An 18,825-nucleotide genomic window follows, 5' to 3' on the forward strand; every position below is an offset into this window, starting at 1 on the left:
TCTTGGTGTCATCTGCAAACTCACTAACCGTGCCCCCGATATTGTCATCCAAATCATTCCTATAAATGACAAATAACAGATATTTGGATAAGTGTGATGTCACTCACTGTGGAAGCAAAAAACGAGGATGCAGATTCCTCTCTGATCGGCTGTACGCTGGGAGAGGGGGAGTGTGCAGCGGGAGAGCTGGGTACACCAGTCTCTGAAGGTGAGTGTGTAGGCGCAGCGGGGTGGAGGGGTGGGTAAAGAAGGTAAATGGTATTCTGGCCTTCACTGCCAGAGGTTTGGAGTACAGGAGCAGAGGGGTGCGTTGTCCCAATTATCCAGGGGCCTTGGTGAGGCCACGCCGAGAGGACTGGGTACGGTTTGGGTCTCCCACTCTGAGGAAGGATGGTCCTGCCCTGGAGGGAGTCGCAGTGAAGGGTTTAATCCCCGGGGACTGAGGAGAGAGTGACCAGGTTGGGATTGTTTTCTCTGGAGTTCAGAGAGTGGTGGGGGATCTCGTAGAGATTTATCCAGATCAGCCATGATCTTATTGAATGGCGGGGCAGGCTCGAAGGGCCAGATGGCCCACTCCTGCTCCTAGTTCTTATGTTCTTATAAAATTCTAACAGGACTGGAAGAGGGTAAATGCAGGGAGGGTGTTCCCGATGGTGGGGGGGGGAGTCCAGAACCCGGTGGGGGGGTCACAGTCTGAGGATAGACCATTTAGGACGGAGATGAGGAGACATTTCTTGACCCAGCGTGGAATTCACGGCCAGGGGAAGGAGTTTATTCATACAGATGGAGTTTAGTTTATCTTATTGCTCCCATCTTCCACGTTTCTGTTCTCACCAGGTAGAAGACAGTCAGGCTGGCCTTTTCCTGGACCGTGGGACAGGTGACGGTGTAATGGATCTTTACGTCCAGCTGCGAGTCACAGGGTAGCTTCCGATGGTGATTCTGGATGGAGAGGAAGCTGCCAGACCTGGAGTAGAAGGGTTTGACCAGATGATAGCCGGAATTGTGGTGGGGGAGATTGGATCGAAAGCGGTAACCACCCTGATAGATGGCCTGGAAAGAGAGGAGAAGGGGGAGGGAGCAACGGGTCAAACACATCCACGATACTGTACTCAACTCCCCCCACCTTCCTGAAGCACTTGTGCCGTCCAACAAGGCAGAATCTCACCACCTCCCCACCCCCTGCCGTTCCACACTCAGTCCTGCACACCCTGACCAGACCCCCACCCCCTCAACCCCCACTTTGTCCCCAGTGCCTGCAACAAACCCCCTCTCACCCCAAGGCAGTTGGCCCAATGCCCCAGCCTTGTTCACCAAGTCTGGGCGCAGTGATCCCCCCTGTCCGACTGGTAACACCAGCCAGTCTCGCTGCCTTGCTCGAACCCCGGAACGGGGACCCCCCCTGAGGTTAACAGAGCTCCCCTTGCGCGGTCTGCCCCCTCCCCCCTCCCCCCACTCCCCCCACCCCCCACCGTGGCGGAGGGCGGGACTGGTACAAATCACTCCCTTGACTCACAGTTAAGGAGACAGGCAGAGAGCCCCAGCTGGCTGTATCCAGGGAGAACGATGCCAACCCATTCTCATCCGTCACCAGCTTCTTCGCGCCAACTTCCAGACTACAGAACAGGAAGATGGAGGCGTTGCGGACGGGAGCACCGGTGGAATATTGCATTCGGACCTGTACAGTGTGAGAGACAGATTATTCTCAATTCATCAGAATCATTTAACCCTGGATATATTAAACAGTGTGTGTGTGTGTGTGAGTGTGTGTGTGGGAGAGTTTAACCCTGTATATATTACACTGTGTGTGTGGGAGAGTTTAACCCTGTATATATTACTGTGTGTGTGGGAGAGTTTAACCCTGTATATATTACTGTGTGTGTGGGAGAGTTTAACCCTGTATATATTACTGTGTGTGTGGGGGAGTTTAACCCTGTATATATTACTGTGTGTGTGGGAGAGTTTAACCCTGTATATATTACTGTGTGTGTGGGAGAGTTTAACCCTGTATATATTACACTGTGTGTGGGAGAGTTTAACCCTGTATATATTACTGTGTGTGAGGGAGAGTTTAACCCTGTATCTATTACTGTGTGTGTGGGAGAGTTTAACCCTGTATATATTACTGTGTGTGTGGGAGAGTTTAACTCTGTATCTATTACTGTGTGTGTGGGGGAGAGTTTAACCCTGTATATATTACTGTGTGTGTGGGGGAGAGTTTAACCCTGTATATATTACTGTGTGTGTGAGAGAATTTAACCCTGTATATATTACTGTGTGTGTGAGAGAATTTAACCCTGTATATATTACTGTGTGTGTGGGAGAATTTAACCCTGTATATATTACTGTGTGTGTGAGAGAATTTAACCCTGTATATATTACTGTGTGTGTGGGAGAGTTTAACCCTGTATATATTACTGTGTGTGTGGGGGAGTTTAACCCTGTATATATTACTGTGTGTGTGGGAGAATTTAACCCTGTATATATTACTGTGTGTGTGGGGGAGTTTAACCCTGTATATATTACTGTGTGTGTGAGAGAATTTAACCCTGTATATATTACTGTGTGTGTGGGGGAGTTTAACCCTGTATATATTACTGTGTGTGTGAGAGAATTTAACCCTGTATATATTACTGTGTGTGTGGGAGAGTTTAACTCTGTATATATTACTGTGTGTGGGAGAGTTTAACCCTGTATATATTACTGTGTGTGTGGGAGAGTTTAACCCTGTATATATTACTGTGTGTGTGGGAGAGTTTAACCCTGTATATATTACTGTGTGTGTGGGAGAGTTTAACCCTGTATATATTACTGTGTGTGTGGGAGAATTTAACCCTGTATATATTACTGTGTGTGTGGGAGAATTTAACCCTGTATATATTACTGTGTGTGTGAGAGAATTTAACCCTGTATATATTACTGTGTGTGTGAGAGAATTTAACCCTGTATATATTACTGTGTGTGTGGGAGAGTTTAACCCTGTATATATTACTGTGTGTGGGGGAGAGTTTAACCCTGTATATATTACTGTGTGTGTGAGAGAATTTAACCCTGTATATATTACTGTGTGTGTGGGAGAATTTAACCCTGTATATATTACTGTGTGTGTGAGAGAATTTAACCCTGTATATATTACTGTGTGTGTGAGAGAATTTAACCCTGTATATATTACTGTGTGTGTGGGAGAATTTAACCCTGTATATATTACTGTGTGTGTGAGAGAATTTAACCCTGTATATATTACTGTGTGTGTGGGAGAGTTTAACCCTGTATATATTACTGTGTGTGTGAGAGAATTTAACCCTGTATATATTACTGTGTGTGTGGGAGAGTTTAACCCTGTATATATTACTGTGTGTGTGGGAGAATTTAACCCTGTATATATTACTGTGTGTGTGGGAGAATTTAACCCTGTATATATTACTGTGTGTGTGGGAGAGTTTAACCCTGTATATATTACTGTGTGTGTGTGGGAGAATTTAACCCTGTATATATTACTGTGTGTGTGTGGGAGAATTTAACCCTGTATATATTACTGTGTGTGTGGGAGAATTTAACCCTGTATATATTACTGTGTGTGTGGGAGAGTTTAACCCTGTATATATTACTGTGTGTGTGGGAGAATTTAACCCTGTATATATTACTGTGTGTGTGGGAGAGTTTAACCCTGTATATATTACTGTGTGTGTGGGAGAGTTTAACCCTGTATATATTACACAGTGTCTGTGTCTGTGTGTGTGAGTGTGTGTGTGCCTCTGTGTGAGGGAGAGAGTTTAACCCTGTATATATTACACTGTGTGTGTATGTGTGTGTCTGTGTCTGTGTGTGTGTGTGTGTGTGTGTCTCTGTGTGAGAGACTTTAATGAAGTGTACCTGCCCACTGTACGGGAGACCTTTCTTGTAGTAATCCTCCGCTTCTTCGAATGTTATCTTTGTGATTTCTGGGTTGACGCTGGTTTCGCCGAAACCACTGAGGTGTATACCTGCCGATGAAAGTCAGCCTGTTATATCAGCACCGTGTATGGCTGAGGTTTAGATTTACCTCTGGGGGTATGGCCCCAGTCTCAGCACCATCCTGATGGGGTTTTGTATTTGAGTCAGGGGCCAGTTTTAGGGTGAGGATTTAGGGGGTCAGGCCGAGGTGGGTTAGGGTCAAGTTTAATTTCGCCACAAATATTAGTTTCCTCGATCTTCTTCAGCCTGCCAGGAGAGGTCAGATAAACTGGGAAGAGTGAGGCTGAGGGGAGGCCTCATCGAGGTCTACAAACTGATGGGACACTGACAGAATCATTCCATTCTCCAGTGCAGAAGGAGGCCTTTCAGCCCATCGAGTCTGTACTGACCACAATCCCACCCAGGCCCTATCCCCAGAACCCCATGCAGTTCCCCAAACTAGTCCCCCGACACTAGAACCATAGGAAATGACAGCTCAGAAACAGGCCTATCGGCCCGTCTTGTCTGTGCCCAACCATTTTTCTGCCTAGTCCCACTGACCCTGCACTTGGACCATATCCCTCCACACCCCTCTCATCCATGAACCCGTCCGAGATTGTCTTAAATGTTAAAAGTGATCCTGCATTTATCCGGCAGCTCATTCCACACTCCCACCGCTCTCTGTGTGAAGAAGCCCCCCCCCAATATTCCCGTTAAACTTTTTCCCCTTCACCCTTAACCCATGCCCTCTGTTTTTTCTCCCCTCTAGCCCCAGTGGAAAAAGCCTGCTTGCATTCACTCTATCTTTACCAATCTCATCTTATGCACCTCTATCAAATCTCCCCTCATTCTCCAGGGAATAAAGTCCTAACCTATTCAATCTCTCTCTCTGTAACTCAGCTTCTCAAGTCCCGGCAACATCCTTGTCAACCTTCTCTGCACTCTTTCAACCTTATTTACATCCTTCCTGTAACGAGGTGACCAAAACTGTCCACAATGCTCTAAATTCAGCCTCTCCAATGCCTTATACAACCTCACCATAACACTCCAACTTTTATACTCGATACTCCAATTTATAAAGGCCAATGTACCAAAAGCACTCTTTCCCACCCTATCCACCTGTGACACCACTTTTAGGGAATTCTGTACCTGTATTCCCAGATCCCTCTGTTCTACTGCACTCTTCAGAGTCCTACCATTTACCCTGTACGTTCTACTTTGGTTTGTCCTTCCAAAGTGCAATACCTCACACACCTGTCTGAGGGAGAATTTAGCACGGCCAATGCACTCTAACCCGCACATCTTTCGGACTGTGGGAGAAAATTGGAGTACCCGGATGAAACCCACGCAGACACGGGGGAGAATGTGACAGAGACAGTGACCCAAGCTCCAGGGAATGGAACCCGGGTCCCTGTGAGACATCAGTGCTAACCCACTGTGCTGCGGGGAATGGAACCCGGGTCCCTGTGAGACAGCGGAGCTAACCCACTGTGCTGTGGGGAATGGAACCCGGGTCCCTGTGAGACAGCAGTGCTAACCCGCTGTGCTGCGGGGAATGGAACCCGGGTCCCTGTGAGACAGCAGTGCTAACCTGCTGTGCTGCGGGGAATGGAACCCGGGTCCCTGTGAGACAGCAGTGCTAACCCACTGTGCTGTGGGGAATGGAACCCGGGTCCCTGTGAGACAGCGGTGCTAACCCGCTGTGCTGCGGGGAATGGAACCCGGGTCCCTGTGAGACAGCAGTGCTAACCCGCTGTGCTGCGGGGAATGGAACCCGGGTCCCTGTGAGACAGCAGTGCTAACCCGCTGTGCTGTGGGGAATGGAACCCGGGTCCCTGTAAGACAGCAGTGCTAACCCGCTGTGCTGCGGGGAATGGAACCCGGGTCCCTGTGAGACAGCAGTGCTAACCCGCTGTGCTGCGGGGAATGGAACCCGGGTCCCTGTGAGACAGCAGCGCTAACCCGCTGTGCTGCGGGGAATGGAACCCGGGTCCCTGATACTGCGATGAAGTTACTGTGAAAATCCCCTGGTCCCCACACTCCGGCGCCTGTTCGGCTTACACTGAGGGAGAATTTAGCAGGGCCCAGTGCACCCCAGTGAGACGTTTCCCAACACCAGGTTAAAGTCCAACAGTTTTAGTTAGCAGCGCGAGCTTTTGGATCACTGCCCCTTCATCAGGTGAGTGGGAATTGTGTTCAAAAGAACAAAGAACAGAGAACACTACAGGAAACAGGCCCTTCAGCCCCTCCAATCCTGCCCCGCTCATTGGTCCGACTAGACCATCCGTTTGTATCCCTCCATTCCCAGTCTGTTCATGTGACTATCCAGGTCATTCTTAAACGATCCCAGCGTGTCCGCCTCCACCACCCTGCTTGGCAGCGCATTCCAGGCCCCCACCACCCTCTGTGTAAAATACATCCCTCTGATATCTGAGTTATACCTCACCCCCCTCACCTTGAACCTGCGACCCCTCGTGTTCATCACCTCCAACCTGGGAAAAAGCTTCCCTCTGTTCACCCGATCTATACCCTTCATAATCTTATACACCTCTATTAGGTCTCCCCTCATTCTCCGTCTTTCCAGGGAGAACAACCCCAGTTTACCCAATCTCTCCTCATCGCTAAGACCAGGGCAACGTCCTGGTAAACCTCCTGTGTACTCTCTCCAAAGCCTCCACGTCCTTCTGGTAGTGTGGGCGACCAGAACTGGAGGCAGTATTCCAAATGTGGCCTAACCAACGTTCTATACAGCTGTAACATCAGACTCCAGCTTTTATACTCTATACCCCGTCCTATAAAGGCAAGCACGCCATGTGCCTTCTTCACCACCTTCTCCACCTCTGCTGCCACCATTAAGGATCTGTGGACTTGCACCCCCAGGTCCCTCTGTGTCTCTATACTCCTGATGGTTCTGCCATTTATTGTATAGCTCCCCCCTTACATTAGTTCGTCCAAAATACATCACCTCGCATTTATCACAAACAGAGCACACAGAGGCACAAACTCAATTTACAAAATAATGGCTGGAATGCGAGTCTTTACAGGTAACCAATCAAGTGACCCCAAGCCGGACCGGAATGGAAACTGAATCCCCAGGAGTTGTGAGGGGGTAGAGATAAGAACGACCGTCCTGTTGCCCCTGGTACGGAGGGCATTAGCTCTGAGGAGAGGTTGGAGAAACTTGGTTTGTTCTCTCTGGAGGTTGAGGGGGAGACCCTGATAGAAGTCGACAAGATGACGAGGGACAGAGTGGAGAGTCAGAAGCTTTTTCCCCCCAGGGTGGAAGAGTCAATTACGCGGGGGGGCACAGGTTTAAGGGGCGAGGGACAAGGTTTAAAGGAGATACAGATTTTTTACACAGAGGGTGGTGAGAACTCACTGCCGGGAGTGGGAGCAGAGACGGGAGTGAGTTTTAAGGGGGGCGTCTGGACAAATCCATGAATAGGACGGGAATAGAGGGATATGGTCCCCGGAAGGGGAGGGGGGGGGGGGTTTAGTCCAGTCGAGGGGGCAGCATGGGCCAGTACAGGGTTGGAAGGGCCAAAGGGCCTGCAGGGTCCAGCGCTGATCGGAATTCGCTTGTTGATGGACGGGAGGGGGGGTGGTGGGGGCCGAGGCTGAGGAGAGAAACTGGGATCTGTACACTAACCTGTCCCCTCCTCCTCCATAACGAAGTGCCCTTGGAGTCTGTCAGTGAATCGACGCTCGACGAGCTTGTATGGTTCAGTGGAGAGATCAGTGACCAGGCAGCCATTGATGTCAGTCTTCGAGGGGGAGCAGTTTGGGATGGGGGGAGGAATACAGAGAGCACGTGTGAGTGAAAGGGGTCAAACACCAACAGGCTGCAGACAAGGATTTCCCCCTCATTCTCCCAAACACCCAACAAGAGGGTACGCACGTCATCACACCTCACACAGGTCAGGGCTGACCCTGCGGCACTCCCTCAGCACTGACCCTCTGACAGTGCAGCACCCCCTCAGCACTGACCCTCTGACAGTGCGGCACTCCCTCAGCACTGACCCTCTGACAGTGCGGCGCTCCCTCAGCACTGACCCTCTGACAGTGCGGCACTCCCTCAGCACTGACCCTCTGACAGTGCGGCACTCCCTCAGCACTGACCCTCTGACAGTGCGGCACTCCCTCAGCACTGACCCTCTGACAGTGCGGCACTCCCTCAGCACTGACCCTCTGACAGTGCGGCACTCCCTCAGCACTGACCCTCTGACAGTGCGGCACTCCCTCAGCACTGACCCTCTGACAGTGCGGCACTCCCTCAGCACTGACCCTCTGACAGTGCGGCACTCCCTCAGCACCGATCCGCTGACAGCTCTCACCTTACCAAGCACGTTCTCACAATGCTTCACGGTCACATAATAATACCCATACGACTGTAAACAAACGGTTCCATTGACAGTTCCCTGCACTGGCTTCCCATAGGTGTATCTGTAAAATATTCCACTTGTCACACACAGAGCAAACAAACAGGGTTAGATACAGAGTAAAACTCCCTCTACACTGTCCCCCCCATCAAACACTCCCAGGACAGGTACAGCACGGGGTTAGATACAGAGTAAAGCTCCGTCTACACTGTCCCCCATCAAACACTCCCAGGACAGGTACAGCACGGGGTTAGATACAGAGTAAAGCTCCCTCTACACTGTCCCCCCCATCAAACACTCCCAGGACAGGTACAGCACGGGGTTAGATACAGAGTAAAGCTCTCTCTACACTGTCCCCATCAAACACTCCCAGGACAGGTACAGCACGGGGTTAGATACAGAGTAAATCCCCCTCTACACTGTCCCCCCCATCAAACACTCCCAGGACTGGTACAGCACGGGGTTAGATACAGAGTAAAGCTCCCTCTACACTGTCCCCCATCAAACACTCCCAGGACAGGTACAGCACGGGGTTAGATACAGAGTAAAGCTCCCTCTACACTGTCCCCCCCATCAAACACTCCCAGGACAGGTACAGCACGGGGTTAGATCCAGAGTAAAGCTCCCTCTACACTGTCCCCCGCCATCAAACACTCCCAGGACAGGTACAGCACGGGGTTAGATACAGAGTAAAGCTCCCTCTACACTGTCCCCCCATCAAACACTCCCAGGACAGGTACAGCACGGGGTTAGATACAGAGTAAAGCTCCCTCTACACTGTCCCCCATCAAACACTCCCAGGATAGGTACAGCACGGGGTTAGATACAGAGTAAAGCTCCCTCTACACTGTCCCCCCATGAAACACTCCCAGGACAGGTACAGCACGGGGTTAGATACAGAGTAAAGCTCCCTCTACACTGTCCCCCATCAAACACTCCCAGGATAGGTACAGCATGGGGTTAGATACAGAGTAAAGCTCCCTCTACACTGTCCCCCCATCAAAAACTCCCAGGACAGGGACAGCACGGGGTAAGATACAGAGTAAAACTCCCTCTACACTGTCCCCCCATCAAACACTCCCAGGACAGGGACAGCACGGGGTTAGATACAGAGTAAAGCTCCCTCTACACTGTCCCCCCATCAAACACTCCCAGGACAGGGACAGCACGGGGTTAGATACAGAGTAAAACTCCCTCTACACTGTCCCCCCGATCAAACACTCCCAGGACAAGTACAGCACGGGGTTAGATATAGAGTAAAGCTCCCTCTACACTGTCCCCCCCATCAAACACTCCCAGGACAGGTACAGCACGGGGTTAGATACAGAGTAAAGCTCCCTCTACACTGTCCCCCATCAAACACTCCCAGGACAGGTACAGCACGGGGTTAGATACAGAGTAAAGCTCCCTCTACACTGTCCCCCATCAAACACTCCCAGGATAGGTACAGCACGGGGTTAGATACAGAGTAAAGCTCCCTCTACACTGTCCCCCCATGAAACACTCCCAGGACAGGTACAGCACGGGGTTAGATACAGAGTAAAGCTCCCTCTACACTGTCCCCCATCAAACACTCCCAGGATAGGTACAGCATGGGGTTAGATACAGAGTAAAGCTCCCTCTACACTGTCCCCCCATCAAAAACTCCCAGGACAGGGACAGCACGGGGTAAGATACAGAGTAAAACTCCCTCTACACTGTCCCCCCATCAAACACTCCCAGGACAGGGACAGCACGGGGTTAGATACAGAGTAAAGCTCCCTCTACACTGTCCCCCCATCAAACACTCCCAGGACAGGGACAGCACGGGGTTAGATACAGAGTAAAACTCCCTCTACACTGTCCCCCCCATCAAACACTCCCAGGACAAGTACAGCACGGGGTTAGATACAGAGTAAAGCCCCCTCTACACTGTCCCCCCATCAAACACTCCCAGGACAGGTACAGCACGGGGTTAGATACAGAGTAAAGCTCCCTCTACACTGTCCCCCCATCAAACACTCCCAGGACAGGTACAGCACGGGGTTAGATACAGAGTAAAGCTCTCTCTACACTGTCCCCATCAAACACTCCCAGGACAGGTACAGCACGGGGTTAGATACAGAGTAAAGCTCCCTCTACACTGTCCCCCCATCAAACACTCCCAGGACAGGGACAGCACGGGGTTAGATACAGAGTAAAGCTCTCTCTACACTGTCCCCCCATCAAACACTCCCAGGACAGGGACAGCACGGGGTTAGATACAGAGTAAAGCTCCCTCTACACTGTCCCCCCCATCAAACACTCCCAGGACAGGTACAGCACGGGGTTAGATACAGAGTAAAGCTCCCTCTACACTGTCCCCATCAAACACTCCCAGGACAGGTACAGCACGGGGTTAGATACAGAGTAAAGCTCCCTCTACACTGTCCCCATCAAACACTCCCAGGACAGGTACAGCACGGGGTTAGATACAGAGTAAAGCTCCCTCTACACTGTCCCCCATCAAACACTCCCAGGACAGGTACAGCACGGGGTTAGATACAGAGTAAAGCTCCCTCTACACTGTCCCCCCCATCAAACACTCCCAGGACAGGTACAGCACGGGGTTAGATACAGAGTAAAGCTCCCTCTACACTGTCCCCCCATCAAACACTCCCAGGACAGGTACAGCACGGGGTTAGATACAGAGTAAAGCTCCCTCTACACTGTCCCCCCATCAAACACTCCCAGGACAGGTACAGCACGGGTTTACCTTCCACAGACTTCAAGGTGGATCACTGGGTCCGTCATCAACATTCTTTCTGGCATGTTGACTATGAGTTCGGCTTTGGGTAAGACTTAATGAGAAAGAACAGAAGTTTATCAGAATGGGAGTTCCTCCTTCCCTCTGGAAACAGGGTTCTGTCCATCCACCACCCGCCCTGTGTCTCTCTCTGAGTTTATCACCTTCAGTTCCAAACTTCTCCAGATTCCTCAGTTCAATCAACACCTCCCTATCTCTGCAACCTCCTCCAGCCCCTACACCTCCTCCCTATCTCTGTAACCCCCTCCAGCCCCCCTACACCCCCTCCCTATCTCTGCAACCTCCTCCAGCCCCTACACCCCCTCCCTATCTCTGTAACCTCCTCCAGTCCCCTACACCCCCTCCCTATCTCTGTAACCCCCTCCAGCCCCCCTACACTCCCTCCCTATCTCTGTAACCTCCTCCAGCCCCCCTACACCCCCTCCCTATCTCTGTAACCTCCTCCAGCCCCCCTACACCCCCTCCCTATCTCTGTAACCTCCTCCAGCCCCCCTACACCCCCTCCCTATCTCTGTAACCTCCTCCAGCCCCTACACCCCCTCCCTATCTCTGTGACCTCCTCCAGCCCCCCACACCCCCTCCCTATCTCTGTAACCCCCTCCAGCCCCCTCCACCCCCTCCCTATCTCTGTAACCCCCTCCAGCCCCCTACACCCCCTCCCTATCTCTGTAACCTCCTCCAGCCCCCCCTACACCCCCTCCCTATCTCTGTAACCTCCTCCAGCCCCCCTACACCCCCTCCCTATCTCTGTAACCTCCTCCAGCCCCCTACACCCCCTCCCTATCTCTGTAACCTCCTCCAGCCCCCACTACACCCCCTCCCTATCTCTGTAACCCCCTCCAGCCCCCCCTACACCCCCTCCCTATCTCTGTAACCTCCTCCAGCCCCCCCTACACCCCCTCGCTATCTCTGTAACCTCCTCCAGCGCCCCCTACACCCCCTCCCTATCTCTGTAACCTCCTCCAGCCCCCTACACCCCCTCCCTATCTCTGTAACCCCCTCCAGCCCCCCTACACCCCCTCCCTATCTCTGTAACCTCCTCCAGCCCCCTACACCCCCTCCCTATCTCTGTAACCTCCTCCAGCCCCCCTACACCCCCTCCCTATCTCTGTAACCTCCTCCAGCCCCCTACACCCCCTCCCTATCTCTGTAACCTCCTCCAGCCCCCTACACCCCCTCCCTATCTCTGTAACCTCCTCCAGCCCCCTACACCCCCTCCCTATCTCTGTAACCTCCTCCAGCCCCCCACACCCCCTCCCTATCTCTGTAACCTCCTCCAGCCCCCCTACACCCCCTCCCTATCTCTGTAACCCCCTCCAGCCCCCCTACACCCCCTCCCTATCTCTGTAACCCCCTCCAGTCCCCTACACCCCCTCCCTATCTCTGTAACCTCCTCCAGCCCCCCCTACACCCCCTCCCTATCTCTGTAACCTCCTCCAGCCCCCCTACACCCCCTCCCTATCTCTGTAACCCCCTCCAGCCCCCTACACCCCCTCCCTATCTCTGTAACCTCCTCCAGCCCCCCTACACCCCCTCCCTATCTCTGTAACCTCCTCCAGCCCCCTACACCCCCTCCCTATCTCTGTAACCCCCTCCAGCCCCCCTACACCCCCTCCCTATATCTGTAACCTCCTCCAGCCCCCCCTACACCCCCTCCCTATCTCTGTAACCTCCTCCAGCCCCCTACACCCCCTCCCTATATCTGTAACCTCCTCCAGCCCCCTACACCCCATCCCTATCTCTGTAACCTCCTCCAGCCCCCCTACACCCCCTCCCTATATCTGTAACCTCCTCCAGCCCCCCCTACACCCCCTCCCTATCTCTGTAACCTCCTCCAGCCCCCTACACCCCCTCCCTATCTCTGTAACCTCCTCCAGCCCCCTACACCCCCTCCCTATATCTGTAACCTCCTCCAGCCCCCCCTACACCCCCTCCCTATCTCTGTAACCTCCTCCAGCCCCCTACACCCCCTCCCTATCTCTGTAACCTCCTCCAGCCCCCCCTACACCCCCTCCAGCCCCCTACACAGCGAGCAGCCTCCATACCATACTCTTGCACACTGAAGGAATGTTCCACTTTTCCTTGTTTCTTCAGCACTTCAATCCGATACAACCCCTGCATTGGTTCCGGCATCAGCTCATAGGTGAGATCCACAATTCCCTTCCTGGGCATCACATCGTTCCACTGTCCAATCCGATTGCCCTTTGGGTCCTGTCGGAGACATTGAACTTGTCTTTCGTCTCTGTGTTCCCAGCAGGGGGTTTTAACTTTCAGTCAGAAACCTCGGGGCCAGCACATCTAAAGCTTCCCCTTTGTCTCTGCTGCAATATACATGTTTTGATTTGATTTATTATTGTCACACGTACTGGGATACAGTAAAAAGTATTGTTTCTGGCGCGCTATACAGACAAAGCATACCGTACATAGAGAAGGAAAGGAGAGGGTGCAGAATGTAGTGTTACAGTCACAGCGAGGGTGTAGAGAAAGATCAGCTTAATATTTGATTTATTATTGTCACGTGTACTGGGATACAGTAAAAATTTCTGTACACTCCATTCTGCACTCTCTCCTTTCCTTCTCTATGAACGGTATGCTTTGTCTGTATGGCGTGCAAGAAACAATACTTTTCATTGTGTGTTAATACACGTGACAATAATAAATCTAATATTAAGTTGATCTTTCTCTACACCCTCGCTGTGACTGTAATACGACATTCTGCACTCTCTCCTTTCCTTCTCTATGAACGGTATGCTTTGTCTGTATGGCGCGCAAGAAACAATACTTTTCATTGTGTGTTCATACACGTGACAATAATAAATCTAATATTAAGTTGATCTTTCTCTACACCCTCGCTGTGACTGTAATACGACATTCTGCACTCTCTCCTTTCCTTCTCTATGAACAGTATGCTTTGTCTGTATAGCGCGCAAGAAACAATACTTTTCACTATATCCCAGTGACAATAATAAATCAAATATTAAGCTGATCTTTCTCTACACCCTCGCTGTGACTGTAACACTGCATTCTGCACCCTCTCCTTTCCTTCTCTATGAACGGTATGCTTTGTCTGTATAGTGCACAAGAAACAATACTTTTCATTGTGCGTTAATACATGTGACAATAATAAATCTAATATTAAGCTGATCTTTCTCTACACCCTCGCTGTGACTGTAACACTACATTCTGCACCCTCTCCTTCTCTATGAATGGTATGCTTTGTCCGTATAGCACGCAAGAAACAATACCTTTCACTGTACGTTAATACGTGACAATAATAAATCAAATCAAATCAAATCTCCTTTGAACTTTCCCCTTTCACCTTGAGTGCACGTTCCCAAGTATTAGACATTTCAACTCTGAGAAAAAAGATTGTGACTGTCTATCCCTGCTGCTCATCCAAGAGTAAAAGAACAAAGAACAGTTCCCGCACAGGAACAGGCCCTTCACCCCCACCCCTCAAAAGCCTGCGCTGATCATGTCCTATCTGGACCAACTGCCTGTATCCCTCTGTTCCCTGTCTGTTCATGTGTCTACCCAGGTCAGTCCGAAATATCACTAACGTGTCTGTCTCACTTGGCAGTGCATTTCAGGCCCCCCCACCACCCTCTGTGTAAAGAAACTTCCCCTGCACATCTCCACTGATCCTTTCCCCCCCGCCCACCCCTTTATCTTGAACTTGGACCCCCTTGTGATTGTCAATTCTGCCCTGGGAAAAAACCTTCAACTGTTCACCCTGTCAATGCCTCACGTACACCCTTCTATCGGCTCTCTCCTCAGCCTCTGCCTCCCCACTAGAAAACAACCCTAGTTTATTCTGCCTCTCCTTATCGCTCAGACTCTCTAATCCAGGCAGCATCCTGGTAAACCTCTTCCCCACCCTCTCCAAAACCCCCACATCCTTCCTGTCATGCGGAGACCAGAATCAAACGCAATGCTCTTAAAGTGAGGCTTCCACACAGTTTTACAAAGCTGCAACGTGACATCCTGATTCTTGCCCCGACTGATAAAGGTACCGTAAGCCTTCTTTACCACTTTGCCTGCTGGTGCGGGCATTTTCAGGGAGCTAAGGACTCCAAGTCCAAGATCCCTCTGTCTATCAATGATCTTCAGGCTGTTACCAATGCATTGGTAACAACTCCTTCCTGATAGATTCCACAATTTTCCTGTCTGACTGATGTCAGTCTAACCGGCTCAGCATTCCCTCTCATTCCCGCCTCCCTCCTTTCTTGGGAACTGCTGCTACGTTCGCCCGCTGCTGGGAATGTTCCGGAATGGAAGAAATTGTGGGAAATCTTAGCCTGCGTCCATTTCTCCGTCCACTTCTCCAACCGTCCATCTCTCCATCCGTCCATCTCTCCATCCATGCACCCATCTCTCCAACCATCCATCAATCTCTCCATCCATGCACCCATCTCTCTGTCCATCTCTCCGTCCATCCCTCCGTCCATCCCTCTGTCCATCTCGTCATTTATCTGTCCATCTCTGCATTCATCTGCCCATCTCTCCGTCCATTTCTCCAACCATCCGTCCATCTCTCCATCCATCTCTTCATCTATCCGTCCATCTCTCCATTCACTTGTCCATCTCTCCATACATCTGTCCATCTCTCCGTCCGTCTCTTCATCTATCCGTCCATCTCTGCATTCATCTGTCCATCCCTCCGTCCATCTCGTCATCTATCTGTCCATCTCTCCATTCATCTGTCCATCCGTCCATCTCTCCATCCATCCCTCCGTCCATCTCTTCGTCTATCCGTTCATCTCTCCAGTCATGTGTCCATCCATCCATCTCTCCATCCATCCCTCCATCCATCTCGTCATCTATCCGTCCATCTCTCCATTCATCTGTCCATCTGTCCATCCATCCTTCCATCCATCTCTTCATCTATCCGTCCATCTTTCCATCTCTCCGTCCATCTCTCCATCTATCTGTCCATCTCTCCATTCATCTGTCCATCTGTCCATCCATCCCTCCATCCATCTGTCCATCTCTCCATTCATCTCTCCATCTGTCCATCCATCCCTCCATCCATCTCAATCCCTCATCTGGGATTGGGGGTGATCTAGGGAACTGGATTAGGAATTGGCTAGCGGATAGGAGACAGAGGGTAGTGGTTGACGGTAAATATTCATCATGGAGTTCGGTTACAAGTGGTGTGCCTCAGGGATCTGTGTTGGGGCCACTGCTGTTTGTGATTTTTATTAATGATCTGGATGAGGGTATAGTTGGGTGGATCAGTAAATTTGCTGATGACACCAAAGTCGGAGGTGTGGTAGATAGTGAGGAAGGGTGTCATAGTTTGCGGAAGACTTAGACAGGTTGCAGAGCTGGGCCGAGAGGTGGCGGATGGAGTTTAATGCAGAGAAATGTGAGGTAATTCACTTTGGTAGGAATAACAGATGTGTTGAGTATAGGGCTAACGGGAAGACTTTGAATAGTGTGGAGGAGCAGAGGGATCTAGGTGTATGTGTACATAGATCCCTGAAAGTTGGGAATCAAGTAGATAAGGTAGTTAGGAAGGCATACGGTGTCTTGGCGTTTATTGGTAGGGGGATTGAATTTAGGAGTCGCAGCGTCATGTTGCAACTGTACACAACTCTGGTGCGGCCGCACTTGGAGTATTGTGTGCAGTTCTGGTCCCCACATTACAGGAAGGACGTGGAGGCTTTGGAGAGGGTGCAGAGGAGGTTTACCAGGATGTTGCCTGGTATGGAGGGGAGGTCCTATGAGGCGAGGCTGAGGGATTTGGGGTTGTTTTCACTGGAAAGAAGGCGGCTAAGAGGGGATCTTATTGAAACATATAAGATGATTAGAGGTTTAGATAGGGTGGATAGTGATAGCCTTTTTCCTCTGATGGAAAAATCTAGCACGAGGGGGCATGGCTTTAAATTAAGGCGGGGTAGTTATAGGACGGATGTCAGGGGTAGGTTCTTTACCCAGAGGGTGGTGAGGGACTGGAATGCCCTGCCTGCTGCAGTTGTAAATGCGCCTAGTCTGGGGGGCGTTTAAGAGATCTGTGGATAGGTTTATGGACGAAAAGGGATTGGTTTCGGTTAGTGGGTCATTGTTGTTGTTTTTTTTTAACTGGTCGGCGCAACATCGTGGGCCGAAGGGCCTGTTCTGCGCTGTAATGTTCTATGTTCTATGTTCATCTATCTGTCCATCTCTCCATTCATCCGTCCATCTCTCTGTCCATCTCTTCATCTATCTGTCCATCTCTCCATTCATCTGTCCATCTCTCCGTCCATCCCTCCGTCCATCTCGTCATCTATCTGTCCATCTCTGCATTCATCTGCCCATCTCTCCGTCCATCCTTCCGTCCGTCTCTTCATCTATCTGTCCATCACTCCATTCATCTGTCCATCTCTCCGTCCATCTCTCTGTCCATCTCTCTGTCCATCTCTTCATCTATCTGTCCATCTCTCCATTCATCCGTCCATCTCTCCATCTCAGCCGCTCTCTCTCTCTCTCTCTCTGAGGGGGTTCGTGTCCCTCATGCCCGGGGTCGGAAGGCTCGATGCCCCAAAGTTGGTTCAGTCCCGTGTCTCCAGCCACGGGCCCATCCAGCTGCCTCTGGGCTTGGAGTGGAGTTGACACTGGGTTCTTGAGTTGGAGATATGCACTCACCCACACAGTGACACGAGGATACTGTAACAGAGAGAGTGGAAAACAGCAGAATCAGTCATCACCCAAACTCACGGACAACACACACTCAGCACAGCACAGGGGAGGGAGAGACACTGGGCAGGGATCGGGGTCGGGCCGGGGTGGGAGAGGGGAGACACTGGGCAGGGATCGGGGACGGGGCGGGGTGGGAGAGGGAGACACTGGGCAGGGATCGGGGACGGGGCGGGGTGGGAGGGGGAGACACTGGGCAGGGATCGGGGACGGGGCGGGGTGGGAGAGGGGTGGGTGGGGGAGACACTGGGCAGGGATCGGGGTCGGGCCGGGGTGGGAGGGGGAGACACTGGGCAGGGATCGGGGACGGGCCGGGGTGGGAGAGGGAGACACTGGGCAGGGATCGGGGACGGGGTGGGGTGGGAGAGGGGTGGGTGGGGGAGACACTGGGCAGGGATCGGGGACGGGCCGGGGTGGGAGAGGGGTGGGTGGGGGAGACACTGGGCAGGGATCGGGGATGGGGCGGGGTGGGAGAGGGGTGGGTGGGGGAGACACTGGGCAGGGATCGGGGATGGGGCGGGGTGGGAGAGGGGAGACACACTGGGCAGGGATCGGGGACGGGGCGGGGTGGGAGAGGGGTGGGTGGGGGAGACACTGGGCAGGGATCGGGGTCGGGCCGGGGTGGGAGGGGGAGACACTGGGCAAGGATCGGGGACGGGGCGGGGTGGGAGAGGGAGACACTGGGCAGGGATCGGGGACGGGGCGGGGTGGGAGAGGGGTGGGAGAGGGAGACACTGGGCAGGGATCGGGGACGGGGCGGGGTGGGAGAGGGGTGGGTGGGGGAGACACTGGGCAGGGATCGGGGACGGGGCGGGGTGGGAGAGGGGTGGGTGGGGGAGACACTGGGCAGGGATCGGGGACGGGGCGGGGTGGGAGAGGGGTGGGTGGGGGAGACACTGGGCAGGGATCGGGGACGGGGCGGGGTGGGAGAGGGGTGGGTGGGGGAGACACTGGGCAAGGGATCGGGGACGGGGTGGGTGGGGGAGACACTGGGCAGGGATCGGGGGCGGGGGGTGGGAGAGGGGTGGGTGGGGGAGACACTGGGCAGGG

The 18,825-nt window shown here is 52.3% G+C and overlaps 1 protein-coding gene across 1 annotated transcript in view; it reads right to left on the reverse strand.

Moving 5' to 3' along the window:
- Positions 1-17,741, reverse strand: part of LOC145340632 (alpha-2-macroglobulin-like) — a 25,496-nt gene extending 7,755 nt beyond the window's left edge. The window contains exons 1-8 of the mRNA XM_080185100.1: positions 17,725-17,741; positions 13,143-13,308; positions 11,047-11,131; positions 8,268-8,376; positions 7,583-7,697; positions 3,874-3,983; positions 1,517-1,678; positions 835-1,053 (exon numbers count right to left, since the gene is read on the reverse strand). Of these exons, the coding sequence (XP_080041226.1) occupies positions 835-1,053; positions 1,517-1,678; positions 3,874-3,983; positions 7,583-7,697; positions 8,268-8,376; positions 11,047-11,131; positions 13,143-13,269 (927 nt within the window). The 5' untranslated portion in view covers positions 13,270-13,308; positions 17,725-17,741. The remainder of the gene's footprint in view (positions 1-834; positions 1,054-1,516; positions 1,679-3,873; positions 3,984-7,582; positions 7,698-8,267; positions 8,377-11,046; positions 11,132-13,142; positions 13,309-17,724) is intronic.
- Positions 17,742-18,825: the final 1,084 nt, after the last annotated feature.

The sequence above is a fragment of the Carcharhinus amblyrhynchos genome, unplaced genomic scaffold, assembly GCF_965287045.1.
Source record: "Carcharhinus amblyrhynchos unplaced genomic scaffold, sCarAmb.v2.hapA chromosome_1223, whole genome shotgun sequence".
In the NCBI taxonomy this organism is placed as follows: domain Eukaryota; kingdom Metazoa; phylum Chordata; class Chondrichthyes; order Carcharhiniformes; family Carcharhinidae; genus Carcharhinus; species Carcharhinus amblyrhynchos.